Source organism: Culex pipiens, chromosome 2, assembly GCF_016801865.2.
Source record: "Culex pipiens pallens isolate TS chromosome 2, TS_CPP_V2, whole genome shotgun sequence".
NCBI classification, from domain to species: domain Eukaryota; kingdom Metazoa; phylum Arthropoda; class Insecta; order Diptera; family Culicidae; genus Culex; species Culex pipiens.
Genome location: NC_068938.1, coordinates 187,292,949 through 187,310,569, shown reverse-complemented (window position 1 = coordinate 187,310,569; position 17,621 = coordinate 187,292,949). Strand labels below are relative to the sequence as shown.

The window sequence follows — 17,621 nt, the reverse complement described above, 5'->3', positions numbered from 1 at the left end:
TAAAATACTTAAAATACTTAAAATACTTAAAATACTTAAAATACTTAAAATACTTAAAATACTTAAAATACTTAAAATACTTAAAATACTTAAAATACTTAAAATACTTAAAATACTTAAAATACTTAAAATACTTAAAATACTTAAAATACTTAAAATACTTAAAATACTTTTTAAATTTATATTGTATTTATATATAAAATAAATAAAAAAAACATAAATTTCTTGAAACATTTTAACAAAAATAAATACATTTCTCTGCTTTGTTTGTCTGTCAAGATTTTTTTTTTAATTGAAAAAAAAAAAACTAACCAGAAAATTATTTTGTTTTTTTTCCTCTCAGTGGTCCAGATCGCCAAATTGTGTGGAAAATCGATTTTCCGAAAAATGGTGAAGTTTTGGTGTCTTCAAAAGAGTTGTTCCAAATGAGAAGGGGCAACTTTTTGTTTGGTTGAAACTTAAAGCCGTTCACAATTAGGATAATTTTGCAAATCTATTTTTTCTGGAGTATTTTTGGGATTTTCTATTGTCTTCTAGACAAGCTGAACAACTGCCAATCCAAGCAACGAAATGAAAATTCTATGGCTTCATCCATAAAGTACGTCACACTAAAATCAGCCAAAATCTACCATCCCAAATATAACAAAACATCGATTTTTTTACACTTTGGCTTAATTATGAGGTTCTATGTAATTTCAGCGGGCAAAATTACATAGAAAACATATTGTTGGACAATTTTCAAATTTCGTTAGGGTGGTCTCAAACACTTTTCTCTTGAAAAATAGACAAGAAGATAACTTAAGTTAAAAGAAAAACACCACTGAAATTTTTGCAGAGCTTAAAATTCAGCCTGCGTCTTTCTGACCTACTTTAGTTTGAAATTTTTATCTTTTCTACCATAAAATCGCTGTAACTTAAGACCATTAAATTTTTTTTTTTAGAGACCTAAAGGCCTTAAATGTCATTTTTTCTTAAACTTAACCCTGAATTAATACGTAAAAAAACTGGTTTTTCAAGTTTTGCTCAGATGAAACTATTGGCACTACGCCCCCCGGGGCATGGCCTTCCTCTAACGTGGGATTTCTGCTCCAGCGCCTCTGACGAGACAGGAGAAACCGGGACCGACGTTTTACTTCACCATCCGATAGAAGCTCAGTGGATAAGGCGGGAATCGAACCCGCGTCTCATAGCATCATCGGGATCGGCAGCCGAAGCCGCTACCCCTGCGCCACGAGACCCAGATACTTTCTCTAAATTTGGTCTTAGAAGGCGTAGAGAAAGTTGCTTGGAATGGTAAGCTAAACAACTTTCAAAAAAAAAAAAGTCCCGAAAATGTTCCTGAAAAATTAGTTTTTTCAAAATTGCCCTAATCGTGAACCACCCTAATTTTCAACCAAACCAAAAGTTCTTCTTATTCAATTTTTTTTGGGAAAATTCATTTACCACTTAATTTGGGGATTTGGATAACGGTGATATTTGTTCTGATATTTGATCATAATTTTTAGTAATTGACATTGAAATTTGGAATTTTATTAAAACTTTCTTAATATTTATCTAACAAAATTTATGATTGTTTGCAGTTTGAATTAAATCTGTTTTTTTTTTGTAATACATTATGTTTGTCAAATAAACAAAGTATTTATTTGGGAACCCCAGCAAATTTTACAGTAAAATAAGCTTCAGTTTTGTTCTAGTACTGGCGGCACATCAAAAAACGGAAACTGAGAATTTGAAAAGTGGTCGATTTTATTTTTTTTCGCGCACGCGTTCACAATTACTGTCGAAGCCATTATGTTGAAGGGAAGAAGCTCAGCCTGCCTGCCAAAAAATAAGATTAATTTGCTAGATTAGCGCCTGCACCAATTCCGTAGACGGCGGGGGTACTTAAAGCTCAGGTTCCGTTGTTGTGAACCGAACGGCGGAACTTGAACTGGGTGCCGGCTTTTGGCAAGTCATCATCGGTGTGCGGTGAGTATCGTGTCGTCTCCATCTGTGAAGAGACTGTTTTTGGAGATGGAGCTTTTTTGTGAGCTCTCACGATAAACCTCGGTTTTGGCTGTCGGCGGATGATTTCATCAAAAACAAATATAAATTAATTGAATGAATGGAAATTGTTCAAGGATTGTCGAGAGTGTTTTTTTTTGTTTTGTTTTTGAGTTCATCGAAAGGATGTCGACTTTTCAGGGGTAATAAATGGTTGTAATCGGATAGGCACGACAAAAGATCATCAAAGGAAGGACCAGTTTTTGTCAGGAAATTAAATTAGTTGAAGGCATATTATTAGTTTTCAACTGTAACTTTTATTCAGTAGCCTATAAAACGAAACTATTGGCACTACGCCCCCCGGGGCATGGCCTTCCTCTAACGTGGGATTTCTGCTCCAGCGCCTCTGACGAGACAGGAGAAACCGGGACCGACGTTTTACTTCACCATCCGATAGAAGCTCAGTGGATAAGGCGGGAATCGAACCCGCGTCTCATAGCATCATCGGGATCGGCAGCCGAAGCCGCTACCCCTGAGCCACGAGACCCAGTAGCCTATAAGATTTGTTTGAAAATTTTACCACCTCATTTTAGCAGCTGACAAATTACACCAAGTCATAGCTGCTAACTAACGACCGCGGGGATCAAAGTTCTCCCAATCATCAAATCCGTATAATAACTTAATCATGACTCCTGCCGCGATGCCAAATTCACACTTCTCACTGTGCTGCTCTGCTCTAGAGTCAAGAATCGTTAACCTTTAATTAGTGGAAACCAACCTGGCTGTGTTTTCCACCAATGGTTGACCTTTAATTGCTTCCAATTTGACTAATATGATCAAATTTGTACACATCACAAACGCATTGAGCTGTGTTTAGCACGATTAAATCGTGTAAGTATTTTCTGAACAGGCTGCCGATCTATGCGGAGTTGGAGATGCTGCGGTTTCTCCTGCCTGTAGTCTGCAATCATCCACGATTCAAATTAATCTCATTATTTCTCGAACCACCGGAGTTTATACACGTGCTGGCGGACCGCGTCTTTGCAGCTCAAACCCAGAGCAGTGAGTTAAGCTTGTTCCAATCGGTTCGGTTTGGCTTAAACGCTTGCTAGCTTGCCTGCTTGCAACACGATAACTGCGATTTTCTTGATGATTGTTATTAGGTGTACTAACAGTTTTTCCTTTTCACTTACTTCGCCAAACCTTCAGTGGTTTGAGGCATTATTTGAGAGATCCACTGTTTGTTGAAGTATTACCATTATCGAGCACAGAACTTGATGCTGATGCGTTCGAATTAATACATAATTAGCTAAATTTAGTAGATAATTACAAATCATAAACGTGAGATTTTTGGAGTGGTTTGTCATTGAAACTATGAAATTTATCTATTTGTAGATCTTTGTGTAAAGTTTTTGCGAAAAAATGAATTTCCTACTGATTTCTAAAACAAATGACAGGATGTTGCATTAGGGTGTTACAACAAAATCGATTTTCCCGCAAAGCATTTATCAGTTCCTTTTGGAGTCCTGAACAACTCTCCAAATTATGGGAACGATTGATATCCCGAGCAGACGGAAATAACATGGGAAGGTCAATTTTTAATATTGTGAGAAGATCGAAATATGTTATTGGGATGATCGGATTAGTTGTTAAAATAACAAAAATCAATAACAAAGATTTGTTCGAAGAATAACTTAAACTGTTAATATGTTGTTATTGCAATAACCAACCAATAACACAGAATGAAGGAATAACAAGATTTGTTATTTTGTGCGGAGAGGTGGAGCAGCATAATAACAAAAATTGTTATGGAACAAAAGAACAAAAAAAAGTTATTGTTTTGGTTTATTTGCCTTTTGCAAATAAACCTGCAGTTGCCATAACTCTTCTGTACTGGTCAGGGCTGCAGAATTGGGTTCCTTCAAGCGACTTTGAATCCATACTTTGAAGACAACTCCGACTCTGGATGCAGGATATGACGTCAACGCCGACTTCAGCTCTCCAAAAATACCCGACTTTGCAGATTCCGATTCCAAGTGAGAGTTGCTGAAAATTAGCTGAATTCGATGCCGTCCCCGAGGTCTCCCTCCAGCTCGAACTTCAACATCAGCTCCGACTTCCTGGCTCTGTGAAAATCATAACAGTTTTTGTTATTCACATTTCAAAAATTCTCAATAAATAAATCAATTCCCTTAAAGAATATAACATAATTAAAAAAAACAGCTTTCAAAAGTTAATTTTATCAGATTAATTTAAGCTTAAGGACCCTATTTTATGGTTCAATAAATGACCCCGATGAAATTAGTCAAAATTATTACATAGTTCTAGCCAATTTTAGTAAAGTCCCTTAGGGGGTATATCAAAGAATTTAAAAAATCAACTTTCAAAGTTTAATTATTTTAGAATAATTTTAGCTTAAGGACCCCATTTCATGACCAAAATAATGACCTCGACGAAAATGCTCAAACTTATCCCATAGTTCGAACTAATTTTAGTAAAGTTCCTTAGGGGGTATATCAAATGATAAAAAAAATCAACTTTCAAAATTTCAACTTTTTAGAATATGTTTAGCTTAAGGACCCCATTTCATGGCCAAATTAAAAAACCCGACGCAAATGGTCAAGATTATCCCTCAGTTTTAGCCAATTTAATAAAGTCCCTTAGGGGGTATATCAAATAATTAAAAAATCAACTTTCAAAATTTCAACTTTTTAGAATAATTTTAGCTTAAGGACCCCATTTAATGGCCAAAATAATGATCCCGACGAAAATGGTCAAGATTATCCCTTAGTTTTAGCCAATTTAATAAAGTCCCTTAGGGGGTATATCAAATAATTAGAAAAATCAACTTTCAAAATTTCAACTTTTTAGAATAATTTTAGCTTAAGGACCCCATGTCATGGCCAAAATAATGACCTCGACGAAATTGGACAAAATTATACCAAAGATCTTAAGATATTTAACAAAAGAAAAAATTATAACAGATTGTGTTATGGACACTTAGAAACTTTTCCATTTGTGCGATTTATGATAATTTTATTTCTAAGTCAGTATACCGAACGAATAACAAATTTTGTTATTAGGAGAGTTTTTGAAATGTATAACATTTCCTCTTATTAGCGTGTTATTAATCATTTTCAATATAATATCACTTCAATACCAAATCTTGTTATTTTATCAGAAACTGTTATTATTTTTTCTCCTTGAAGTTGAAGTTCAGGATAAAAAATAACACGTTTTGTTATTTTAACAGGATTTGTTATTGAAATATTATTAATTTTGTTGTTACCGTCTGCCCGGGATGGTCCTCACATTGCGCAAAACAATTAAATTTTCTATGGGAATTTGTATGGGAAAAACTTTTTTTATTATTCTGACATTCATATTTAAAAATCATTTTAAAAACACTTCATAACCATCTCTAAACAAATAGTTTGCAAAAACTTGAAACGACGCATCATTGAAACCTTCAAAATTCACACGACTCAGATCACTTTGATTTTTCTTAAACGCAAAATAAAAACTAAACTGACCACCTCGATCTTCGACCCGTTGGATTCCATCCATTAGTCAGCAACTGCCTATCTCAGCAGGATACCTAAAGCGCGGGTCCATGTCACCCCTTGGCTGCTGCAGAAACTTTTTGATGTAGGGTCAAATACCGCGTTGACAGCACGGTGACCAGATCATGCCTGATGATAATCTGAAGTCTCAGTGTGGGTTCACCTGTTGTTCAGATCTGACAACAAAACATCACCCCGGTGTGAGTTTTATCAATCAACCTGTCTTACGCTAATTAACACGCCAAAATCAAAGCTCGTTCACGCTGGGTTGAGCTTTTGACGAACATTCGACCGTTTTTCCCACAGTAAATCAATTTGGTTCTGCGGTGACAAGTAGGAGGTCCGACCCTGCGATAATTCTCTAATGAGGTGAGATTAAACTCCTTGGATCGGCTCATTACTACGTGAGAGAATCTCGGCTTGTTGCCGGAGAAATCCATCGATCATAAATTATTAAAAGTAATCGCAAAATGACCCTTACAAGGCAATGCACCCATCGCAGTCGAAGAAACAATTCCGAAACGGCTGGCCGATGGCCGATTGCGTCAACCCATCGAAAAACCATGTTTTCTAGCCCCTCTCGCGAAACTACGGCACAGCAAATAATTGTGCAAAACCACGCTACTAAAACAGAGGACCACGTGAATTTTTGGCCAAAAGATCACAACCCGGCCAATCCTTTCGAAAATTCGATTGAAATGGCTCGACGCTGACTGTCTTCAAACGTGGGGGAAAGGCAGATGATTTATATTTTATTTTGCAATTTCGACCTAGGCCCAATTCAGGTTCACTTGATGGTTGGTCCGATCCGATCAGCGGGGCCAGGGACGTAATTTGTTGCAATCGATAGCGTAAGATATGTGCGAATTCGAACACGGTACGCGCAGCGGGATCCGATTTTCGGCAAGTGGATTCTGTTGATCGGTTTGAGTCGCACGTGTGAGAATGGTTCGGGGTAGATGATTGGAGCCTTGTTGGATGGTCAAAAGTTACTTGACGAGAAGTCAGCAAGGTTAACCAAGGTTGATTGAAATAGCTGCCGAAAGAGTTGTTCCTATCCATATTGAGTCCAGCGTAGTGTTTTGGAATTTTTGCCACAAACTAAAATATTAATTAGAGTTTTTTTTTCGAAAGTTTGTCGTGGTTTTCTTCATATACAATTTATGAATTATGATCATCGATCTTGATCAATTTGAAAATACAGCAGCTTGAAAATAGGTTTAAAATCACAAAAAAATAGCTAGCTTAACACATTTTTCTGTCTTCGGCATTTTTTTAAACTAAAGTATTATCACCAAAAAGTGCATTTTCGACAATTTTTGCAAAAATGGCGTATATATAATGTCGATCAATTGCTAGAAAATTGGCATCTTCGACAAACAAGATCAGAAAATTTCACGACTTTTTCATATTTTAACATTGAAAATCGTACCATTAGTTAAAACTAACAATGACTATAACTTGAAAACAGTGCATTTTATCAACATTTTACTAAAGTCCTTTTTTTAATTTTTTTTATTTTTATTTTTATTTTTTTTAAATAATAATAATGTTTATTAAATTCATTCAAGTTAACAGTAATGTCTGACTTCCCTAATGAATATAATTCTTTTAAAGGGATGTAAAGACGTAATTAAAAACTAAAAGCTACTTATAAACTGGTAACACTTTTTTTTTTTTTTTAAACGCTTACTAACGTAGCAAATAATTGTTTATGCAACTACGAATTAGAATGATAATTTTTCTTTTGAATTCAGCTAATGTCTCTGTTCTTTTTAAATCTTCTGGTAAATTGTTGAAAACAAACGGGCCATTAATTATAAATCTTCTTCTTCCAATTTCTGTTCTAAAACCTGATCGTCTAAGATGATGTGCTTGTCTTGTGAAATGCTGGTGAACCGCAGTAGCGAATTCCCAATTATGGTGCATATTCCTATTGTTGAGACACTTGTACATTAGGATTGCAATTCTTTGCTCAAAAAGGCCATGCATCGGAAGGATGTTATGTTGGGACATTGTGTATAGATCACGTGTTGGTTGAAGGTATGGAAGCTTAAAAATTGCTTTGATGCAACGATTTTGCTGAACTTGAAGGTCTTTCAAATGAGTTTTACTGCAAGTGCCCCAAGCTCCTATTGCGTATTGATACCTACTGTGGATAAATGCAAAGTACATTTTCAAAAGAACATGTTGTGGAACACTTCTTGCTAGCTTCCTAAGGACACCGCACAGAGGGGAACATTTTGAGGTTATCATACTTACATGCACATCCCAACACAGTCGATTATCAATGAGCACACCTAGATATTCAAAACTACTCACTTTCGCTACCAGTTGATTCCTTACGATGAGTTCTGGGTAGGGCTGGATATTTCTACTGGATAGACGGAAGATCATCATCTTAGTTTTACCGATGTTGAGAGCCAGTAGATTGTTCTGCAGGTAGTCGAGCACCAGTTCCAGGTCCTCCTGCATGCTTGCTACTACCTGATTTCAAATTCAATTTTACATCGAAAAATAAAGTTGAAAAATGTTTGCAACCAGTGTTTCGATTTATTGTATTGATTCAAACATTCATAACTCGATTAAAGATTTCTTTGCACATTCTAAAAATTTCTGAAAATTTGGCATTTGATGCTCCCTTATCCATGCCTCAAATTTGTCGAAGACACCAAATCGATTAAACAATCCTTCAAAATACACAGATTTTTTTATTTTCATAATTTTTGTTTGTACAGCTGCCTAATTTTCATGGACAAACTGATGATGCAAAATGGCTTCTTTAGGCATAGAGCAATTCCAGCTCAAATCAGGAACTTTCTGGTACTTTTGTACCCGACCCTCTCCGATTTCAATGAAACTTTGTAGACATGTTATCCTAGGCCTATATAAGCCATTTTTGTGTATATGGAGCCAATAGTACTCGAAAATAACAGAAGGGCGTAAGGTATTTAAATATTTTTGTATTTTGTAATTTAAAAATTACTGTATCTCGAAGCCGTTGCGTCGTATCAAAAAGTGGTCAAAACAAACTTGTAGGAAATTGGACGGGCTTTCTGAAAAAAAAAATACACTGAAACAAAAATGCACGCCACATCCATGAGATTTTTTGGTTTTTAAGTCTAAAACTTAAATTTAAAGGTGATGTCACGATATTTTTTCGTTCAAAATTTTTGAGGAAATAGCCTAAAAAATAACCAAAAGACTGACGAAAAATGCAGGACGGTATGTCTCTCCTAAAAATATACAAAAATCATTTACTAAAACTGTTTTTTTGAAAAGTGGTCTAACGTCAAAGTTTTTGAAAACCGGTAGTGGGAATCGATTTTCCAGACAATTTTACATAAATGTCTCCATATTGACCATTGTCCTATGCCCAATCCTTGGGAAGATACAGCGGTTTAAGAATGAAAATGTTGAAAAAACGTTTTTTTTTGTGGTTTTTGGCAATTTCCATATGACAGACTTGGTTTTTCAGTCTCGTAAATATTTTTACCGGAAAGCTCTTCCGATTTCCCATAAGTTTGCCTTTGACAGCATTTCAACTGGATGTAAGGGCTTACAGATAGAAGATTAATTACATTGCTTATAACTGAAAATAGCATATTTTTTCAGTGTGGTAAATTTGATTACGTAAATATAAAAACGACATAAATCAAAAAGCTGTCAAAGGCAAACTTATGAGAAATCGGACGAGCTTTCCGTTAAAAATATTTAGGAGACTGAAAAACCAAGTCTGTCATATAGAAATTGCCAAAAACCACCAAAAATCCGTTTTTTCAACATTTTCATTTTTAAAACCACTGTATCTTTCCAAGGATTGAACATAGAACAATGGTCAATATGGAGACTTCTATATAAAATTGTCTGGAAAATCGATTCCCATTACCGGTTTTCAAAAACTTTGACGTTTAGACCACTTTTCAAATCACAGTTTTAGTAAATGATTTTTGTATTTTTTTTAGGAGAGACATACCATCCTGCATTTTTCGTCAGTCTTTTGGTTATATTTTAGGCTATTTTCTTAAAAATTTTGAACGAAAAAAAATCGTGACATCACCTTTAAATTTAAGTTTTAGACTTAGAAACCAAAAAATCTCAAAGATGTGACGTGTATTTTTGTTTCAGTGTATTTTTTCAGAAAGCCCGTCCAATTTCCTACAAGTTTGTCTTTGACCACTTTTTGATACAACGCAACGGCTTCGAGATACAGTAATTTTTATATTACAAAATACAAAAAATATTTAAATACCTTACGCCCTTCTCAAATGTTATTTTTGAGTATTATTGGCTCCATATACACAAAAATGGCTTATATAGGCCTAGGATAACATGTCTACAAAGTTTCATTGAAATGAGAGGGTCGGGTACAAAAGTACCCGATAAAATTGAAAAAGATCTATTTCGAAGTGAACTGCTCTGTTGAAAGGTACTCCACATTTTTTTTTTTTTTTTTTTTTTTTTATAAAATATAGTTTTATTAGATGATAAATTATACAAGTAGATGGATTAATCACATGTGGTGGTCATCATAATATTTGTAGGGATTGCGGTACCCTTTTCGACGTCTTCTCGTATAACTATTGTTTGTTTGTTTCGCCAGTTCTGCTTCGTTCTCATCATTGGTTTTCTCTTCGTTTTCGTCGTTGTCTTCTTCTACTGCAGAAATATCCATAGGTTTGGACTGTCTCTCCAGCGGATTGTCTGTTGGTTTTTTGGGAGGCACAAAGGTCGTTGGCTTATTTGGTGATGTTAATGTTGTTGTTGTTGTTGTTGTTGTTGTTGTTGCTGTTTCTATTGGTTGTGATGTTTTTGCTGCTGATGCTGGTGGTGTTGGTGATAGTGGTGTTGTTGCTAGTGGTTATGGTGCTATAGCTGATTTTTTTATTTCGTCGCACTTCTTCCCGGGATGAAGTGGATTTGCACAATGGCGACAAGTTCTCACTTGTTGGTTGTAGCTCGTGTAGCTTATTTCCGTCTCCACCTTAATGAAGGACGGAATCGGCTTCTTCAAAACCATCCGGACAACTCGAACTCCATTCGGGATCCCTGGGAAGTACTCCCGCCAGACCTCTCTTCGAATGGACTTGACTTCTCCGTAGGCCTCGAGATGGGAGACGATTAAATCGTTAGGCATATGAGGCGGCAAGTCATGGATGCGAACTTGAGTCGCGTTGTCCTCCACAAAAATAGGGATACGGAAGGTTTGGCCCCTGCATCCTACCTTGTGTTTGAGGTTGTGCTGGTCGACTAGGTCCGAAGCTTCCTCCGGCGATCCTAGCTCGATGATGACATGGTTGCGGGAATTGTTGAGTTGAAGGTTTTTTACTCGTTGTTGGTCCAGTTTGAGGTCCTTGGAGATAAACTTCGTAACGGTCTCGATGTCCGGTCTCACCGGCATGACGTTGAAGTCGATTACGACGGCGTTCCGGCGATATTTCGACATGGCGAAAGATTTTTAACACGGCCCCAACAGGGGAGGAAAAGAGAAAAAGAAATCCGTAGAGGCTAGCGTTTACGTCCGACAGCCGCGAGAGCAAGCTGTCGTCTACATCTCAGCTTTGGATAGTAACTTTACACAAGTAATGCTTAAACAACGAAATAAATTAAATGAAATAAAAAGAGTTTCAAGAATATCAGTTGGATCTTCTTGCTTCCAAATAAACCGTAATTCGATGATTAGTTTCCACATTTGTTCTAATTGACTCCCTAAAACCCCCAAGTCATCCTTCAAACACCCCAATAATCAATAATTGCACCGATCAATCCCTTGATTTGCCATTGTTTATCGCCACATTGCCACCTCGCAGTAAAACTTCTTCTTCTTCTTCGCATGCCCATTTAAGGCCCATCTAATATAAGTCAAAAGCCTCATTTCAAATCTGCGCGCTCGAGCGGCTCGCAACAAACAACTCAATAATGGCACAACAATCAACAAATCGACCCGAAAACATTCAATTTCCGATGCCACTTCTGGGCCAATTGGCCCTGATAACATCTCCCCATGCCAATTTCGCGACGTCGATCGATGATGTCGCGAGATCACAATCGTACACACAATTGTTGTTATTATTTGGCTGTCGATCGAGTCGTGGTGATTCGATCAAGATGAGGATGGTTTTGTCGTCGTGGTTGTGATCTCGTGTCGTGAAGCTCACACATTTTTTTTATCAAAATATTTCATACTTTGAAACATTGTACTAAGGGATAACCTAAGTGTCAAATTTCTCTCTCAGCGAGTACTCAGTGATATTTTGAAGAAATTTCTTCAACAGCTGATTTCGGGGAAAAATCGATTTTTGAAAACCAATTGAGAATATTCTGATGATCCATAAAGTGTCGATGCGTCAGCAGAGCATCAGCGCAATGGATTGTTAAACAGTTTAGCGTGAAGAACAAACAACTGATTTTTGGTGGTGGATTTTTTCTCGATTCATCGAACCCAGCCTCGTTCGACGAGTGCTGGTTGTGCATTTTTTCGATGATCATTTGCTGGTGCTTTATTGGGTAGTGTTTTTTTTTGCTTGAATACATATTTTTTTTTACATAATGGCAAATAACTCCTAGCTACTTAGCACTAACTTAAGGGTCTGCTAATTTGTAAATGCAATTGGTTTTTTTTGTTTTGCTGCGCTGTCGCAGATCGAGTCTCAGCCGGTAATTGAGCTTGCTTGAGTACTCGATAAGCCGCTGCTCGAAGCTTGTTTGAATAAATAAGGCTTAAAAATCACACTAATTTGTACTACTGGCGCACGCGGGTGTATTCACTCATCATTCCAAGTTGTTCAAAGATCAAATCCTTCTAGTGGTGGCCATTGTTCCGGTGGCCGTTGCGATGAGCACCGTTGCCGTTTCCGTTTCCATTTCGACGATGAACGTGATGCTCACCGTTGGCGTGTCCGTGGCCGGACTGGGACGACCGCCGGTGGTGATGGCCGTTTCCGTTGTGTCCGTGATGATCCCCATGGTGATCGCCACCGTTGTGGCCGTGGCTGTACTCGTGAGCATTGTGATCGTACCTGAGGTGTAAATGTTTTAGAAGTTTTGTTTTATAAACTTTTTGGTGATTTTTTTTCGATCCCGATATTGAAATATTCTATTTTGGCAAATGACCAGGATAGACACTTTTATAAAAACAAGAGCCTCTTTTTTGACGATTATTACATAAAATGTGTAAAAATGTGAACATGGTAAAAGTTACTTATGAAATATTACATTTTTTCACCCAAAATCTTTCATTTCCTCATGAATATTACTACAATTTTTTGTGTACTTTTCCATAAAAAATACTTCAAAATGTTGAAGGGGGCAGAGTGCAGCAAAAACAAATTCATATTTCATTATGTTTAAATAGAGTGCAACCATTTTGCTACCAGTTCAAAGCCTGAAACACGAGTTGTTCGTAATAGACGATTACAGTTGTCTTGTGATGTTTCTTTTTAAAAAATCATAGGTTTAGAGAAAGACTAATTTATTCCTTTTTTGCTGAGTAGATTTTACTTATATTTTAATTTATATATAAGAACTTTGATTTTGCAGATTTTGTCCACTTGAAGTGTAAGACACATATCTTTATTAGATAGTTCAGAAATTTCATGAATGTTTTAATTTAAATTGGAAATTGATGCAATATTCGCGAATGGTCCAAAATCAAAAGTATTACAGATTTTGTTTAAATTTGTCGTTCTCTTGCAAAAAAATATTAAGGGTGTCATGCTTGATCACGATTTGTGCAGGTTAAAAATTGCACTTTTTTTAATTTATAAATTTCTTTCAGTTGATATAACTTAAAAACAGAACACTTTAAAAAAAATTAATGTTAAGTGCGAATTTGATTTAAAATTAAAACGTCAAGTCAAAAGTTGATTTAGGCTTAAATTGTGATATTTAGCTGAATCTGGCAAATATTTTTTAAATTTATGATGCACGCACCCCCTCCTTCTCATTTTTCTCTATTAAAAGTTCGAGAAATCAGGGGAGTAATCAAACATCTAAAACTTCATAATTTCAATAGAAATAGACTTGCAATCAGCTGGAAACAATTCAAAATACATTTTCTCAAGATGATAACATTTTTTAACATAGTTTTACCTGTTTAAAAATATTTTATTTTTTTGGTGAAATTTCAATGTACTCTGCAAAAAAATACAGAAAAAAGAGATTTTAAAACCTCGTAATTGCATCGATGTTGCTCAGGCATACAAATTTGGATAAGTTTGCCAAAGATCAAACAATTTTTGATCATATTAAACATACTGAAAAAAATGGTAATTTCGCAGTTTGAAATGGGTTAATTTTAAAAATTAGAGTTTAGATTTTTTTGATTGAATTCAAAAAAATCAAAACCAAAGACATCAAATCGATCAAATAATTTTATTTTAACTCCTAAGGTTTGTATAGAAACTTGTACTGTTGAAAGGATGATGAAAAATAAAAATGCCATCTAAAACTATAAAAATTAAGTAAATTCGTCATTGAACGAAATGCCACAGAAATGCTCTCATTTTTATTTTTGTCGCTTTGATGCAGTGTGATTTCAAAGCACACGAACTATCAGAAAAAACTACACCCAGAACCTGACATCGGCATTCGAGAGGATAAAGAGCACGATTCGGGAGTAAAATGGTACTGTGTGTGGACTGAGAGGATAAATCCCAAAATTACCAAGAGTACTTTACTCATGGGTTCATCTTCAAAAAAAAAGTTCATCCATAAAAAAAAAATACCGGTACCGAGACTCGAACCCAACACCTTCGGCATATTGAACCGTGCCTTTGCCGTATGGGCCACCATGGTTCGGTGACTAAGTGGCGGTCATTTGTCCATATAAGCCACTCAATAGGATGAACTGTTCCAATGAACGAATGAACACGCGAAAGGACTATACTCTCGCTAAATAGAACTTTCCTCTCGTTTGTTTTCGTGAGGACTATCCCCTCGTTCTTTAATTTTGGGTGTACAGATTGCTAGTATTTTGCTCTTAAAAACTCTTTGAAATCTAACTTTTTTAATGAAATTCTTACACGGATAAATTTAGCCTTGGTTTTTTTCAGCGTGCTATTTTTGCATAAAACGTAATTCCAAAAGTTTAAGTATACTAACATGTCATAAAATTTTGGAGAACGCACTATAAATTGATTCCAGTTGTTTTCACCCTTTTTAAAAAAATCATATTCGATCTATCAAAAGCTGTATGATACATTTTTGAATACCAAAATTTATTGTTTTTTCATTGAAATCATGAAGGTTAAAAATCAGGGTTGGTGAGAAAAAACTCAAAACACAAATGATTCAATTATTATGTTGTTTGAAATGAAATCTTAAATTTGTGAATAGAAAATTATCCGAAAAAGTTCAAAATAACTCTCTATTAGTAAAGTAAGAGTTGAAAACAATATTCTTAAATGATTTATAGCACTATAAACTGGCTTGGCATAGAAAAATAAATATCAGATTAATTACTCTTGAAATAACTAAGAATCAACCAGATCTAAGAACAGTTACAGAGTAGACGGAAAATTTTAAAGTTTATAAAATGGGTAAATAGCATAATTTGTTCTCATTTTTGTTAAGAAGAGAAAATTTATGTTTGCTTGAAGTGACATTTTCTCAAACGTGACTCAATTTAAAAAATATCAACATTTTAAAAGAGCGCTGGTAAAATTTGTGACCGATTGGAACAAACCTTACTCAAAGTAATGTTTTTTATGTTTTCAAGATTTAGTAAAATGCCAGATATTTTCTGCTCCTTACCCAAACCCCAAACCCTTACCCGTGATGATGATCGCCATTGCCATGATGGTGATCGTGATGTTCATGGACGCCATGGTCCGCCCGACTGTGTCCACTATCCTCGTGGTTTCCGCCGTGCTCAAAGTCGTGGTGTTCCTCGTGCGGATATCCCAACTGATTGTGCGGATTCTCGTGGGGGTATCCCTCGTGACCGTCCTTGTGCTTGTGCTTGTCGTGGTGGTGGGGATGCTCTTCACCGCCCTCGTAGGTGATCTTCGGCCGGTAACCCTTATGATCCGCTTCGTACTCCACGATCTGTGTGTCGGAAGGAATGCCGGAAATCATTACAACTTCATTACCATGCTGAACCTTGCGCTTACCTGCCGTCTTCCGTCCGGAAGTAGAACGTTGTACTTCCCGGTGGTGTACTCCCCATCGCGCATCTCCTCGTGGCCAAACGACAGATCCGCATCTTCATCGTCCACTTCGTAGGTGAACTCGTACTGGGCCGGTTCGTCCTCGTACGAATCCGTGTGCTCCTCGTGATGGTCATGATGGTCGTGGTGGGCATGATCCGGTTGAAACCCGGACTGGTGATTCGGGGGACCGTAGCTGCTGTCCGGTGTTCCGTAGCTGGAAGACGGCGGCACTAGGTCCGTGTGGTGATGGTCATCGTCGTGGTGGTGGTGATCGTCGTGATATCCGTTGCCATTTCCGTGCCCATGTGCCGGCGGTAGGTACGAGTTGACTGGGGCTTCGGGCTTGGCGTTCGTTACGATGGCCACGGCCAGCAGGAAAAGGTAGCACCAGAGCTGTGTGTGTGTGGGAGAAATCGAGAGAGGATTGGAGAGTGATTTTAAAACGTGATCGAGAGAGACCGGTTCGTGGTGAATTTCTTAGCTTTTAATTCGCCTGTTGGTAGGCTAGGGAATTTTTATGGTTCTTCATAACTGTAGCTGTTGAATAATACGAAGTAGAAGACTTGAGGTTCGAGTTGAAAAGATTGTGATTTGTCACTCAATAATATCTTGTTTGAATAAATGTATATGGAAAAGAATATCTGAATATAAAATAAGTTATGGAAAATATGAGAGGCCAGATATGTGTTCAAATATAAAAAAGGGGTTTAGTGAAACACAAATAAATATTTGTGTTTGTGTATTTGAGTGAGTTGGCGGAGAATCAACCATATCTGGAGATTTTTTTTGAAAAGGTCCAATAAACTAACTCTTTAGTTTTTGCTTTTTGGGTGTTTTTTGATACCCCTGACTAAAGGCGGTTTCAAAAACACCCATAAAGCAAAAACTGAAAATTTTGTTTATTGGACCTTTAAAAAAAATCAATATGCTTTTACTTTTGAAAAGTTTTAATATACTCATATAAAAGATCTAAAAAGTTTTTAAATTGCCACTGTTGCTTGACGTTGCTCCTATCTTATTCACTGACTCAATGTTAAAAATTCTGAATTTTTTGATTAAAATTCCTAAAAATTTAGAATTTAATATTACAAAAAAATTACTGAAAAAAAACTTCAAACCATGGTGGTAACAAATATTTTATTCGATACAAATAGCACATTAACAAACTTTTATAAATATAACATTCAATTACCATTGTGGATTTAAGCAATAAAACAAAAATATTTTGAAATGCACAAACTGTTGAAAGCTCCTTTGTTTTAAATGATTGTAAACTGTTTTTTTTAACTGTAATTTAAATCCGTAAATCTTATATATTTTGAAATGCGAAAATCAAATTATTTAAAAAAAAACATCAAAATGATAACAAAAAATCTTCTTTAATTCAATTTAGCAAGTTTCAAACATTATCTAAACAAAAAATATGCCACAAAATTGGTTTCCAGTGTCATACAAACCTTTAGTATCTTAATCCTTTTATCTCCTCGCTGCATCGCTGCCCGTTGGTTGAACTGTTTCAACAGTTCACAACTTCTGGATCGATTGGTATCAAACTTTGTAGATCAACTTCATTCACACAATTTATTGGACTCAATAATGTCGGCTTCACTGAATGTTTTGCCCTTTTTGGAAAATTTTGGATCAATTTCCACACTCTTTCTTTATCACTTTATCAAATCACCGAGACTTCCTTTAACTTCCAAGATCTTCCGAACTGTAAACCCGCACAACTCCAGAACACCGTTCTCGCTGAAGTTCCGACTGATCGAGATGCAACGACTGATATCCTCATCGAACTGTCCGCCGGTTTTTATACAAAAGACTATCGGGAAAACTGATCCTACTATCCGGGTCGCGACAAAACAATAATTGCGAAAAATAAATAGAGGCAGAACTGCTGCTCCTTCTCCTTAATCACCTATAG

General features: G+C 36.2%; 2 protein-coding genes across 2 annotated transcripts; both read right to left on the bottom strand.

Moving 5' to 3' along the window:
* Nucleotides 1–10,285: 10,285 nt before the first annotated feature.
* On the bottom strand, nucleotides 10,286–10,992 carry LOC120427985 (MAP kinase phosphatase with leucine-rich repeats protein 3-like). Its single transcript, XM_052707067.1, has 2 exons — nucleotides 10,445–10,992; nucleotides 10,286–10,370 (listed from the first exon to the last, which is right to left on the bottom strand). Exons 1-2 carry the CDS (start codon nucleotides 10,990–10,992, stop codon nucleotides 10,286–10,288), a joined length of 633 nt encoding a protein of 210 aa, XP_052563027.1.
* A 975-nt stretch (nucleotides 10,993–11,967) lies between these two features.
* On the bottom strand, nucleotides 11,968–17,312 carry LOC120427988 (histidine-rich glycoprotein-like). Its single transcript, XM_039592944.2, has 4 exons — nucleotides 17,155–17,312; nucleotides 15,659–16,090; nucleotides 15,319–15,593; nucleotides 11,968–12,565 (listed from the first exon to the last, which is right to left on the bottom strand). Exons 1-4 carry the CDS (start codon nucleotides 17,188–17,190, stop codon nucleotides 12,349–12,351), a joined length of 960 nt encoding a protein of 319 aa, XP_039448878.1. The 5' UTR covers nucleotides 17,191–17,312; the 3' UTR covers nucleotides 11,968–12,348.
* Nucleotides 17,313–17,621: the final 309 nt, after the last annotated feature.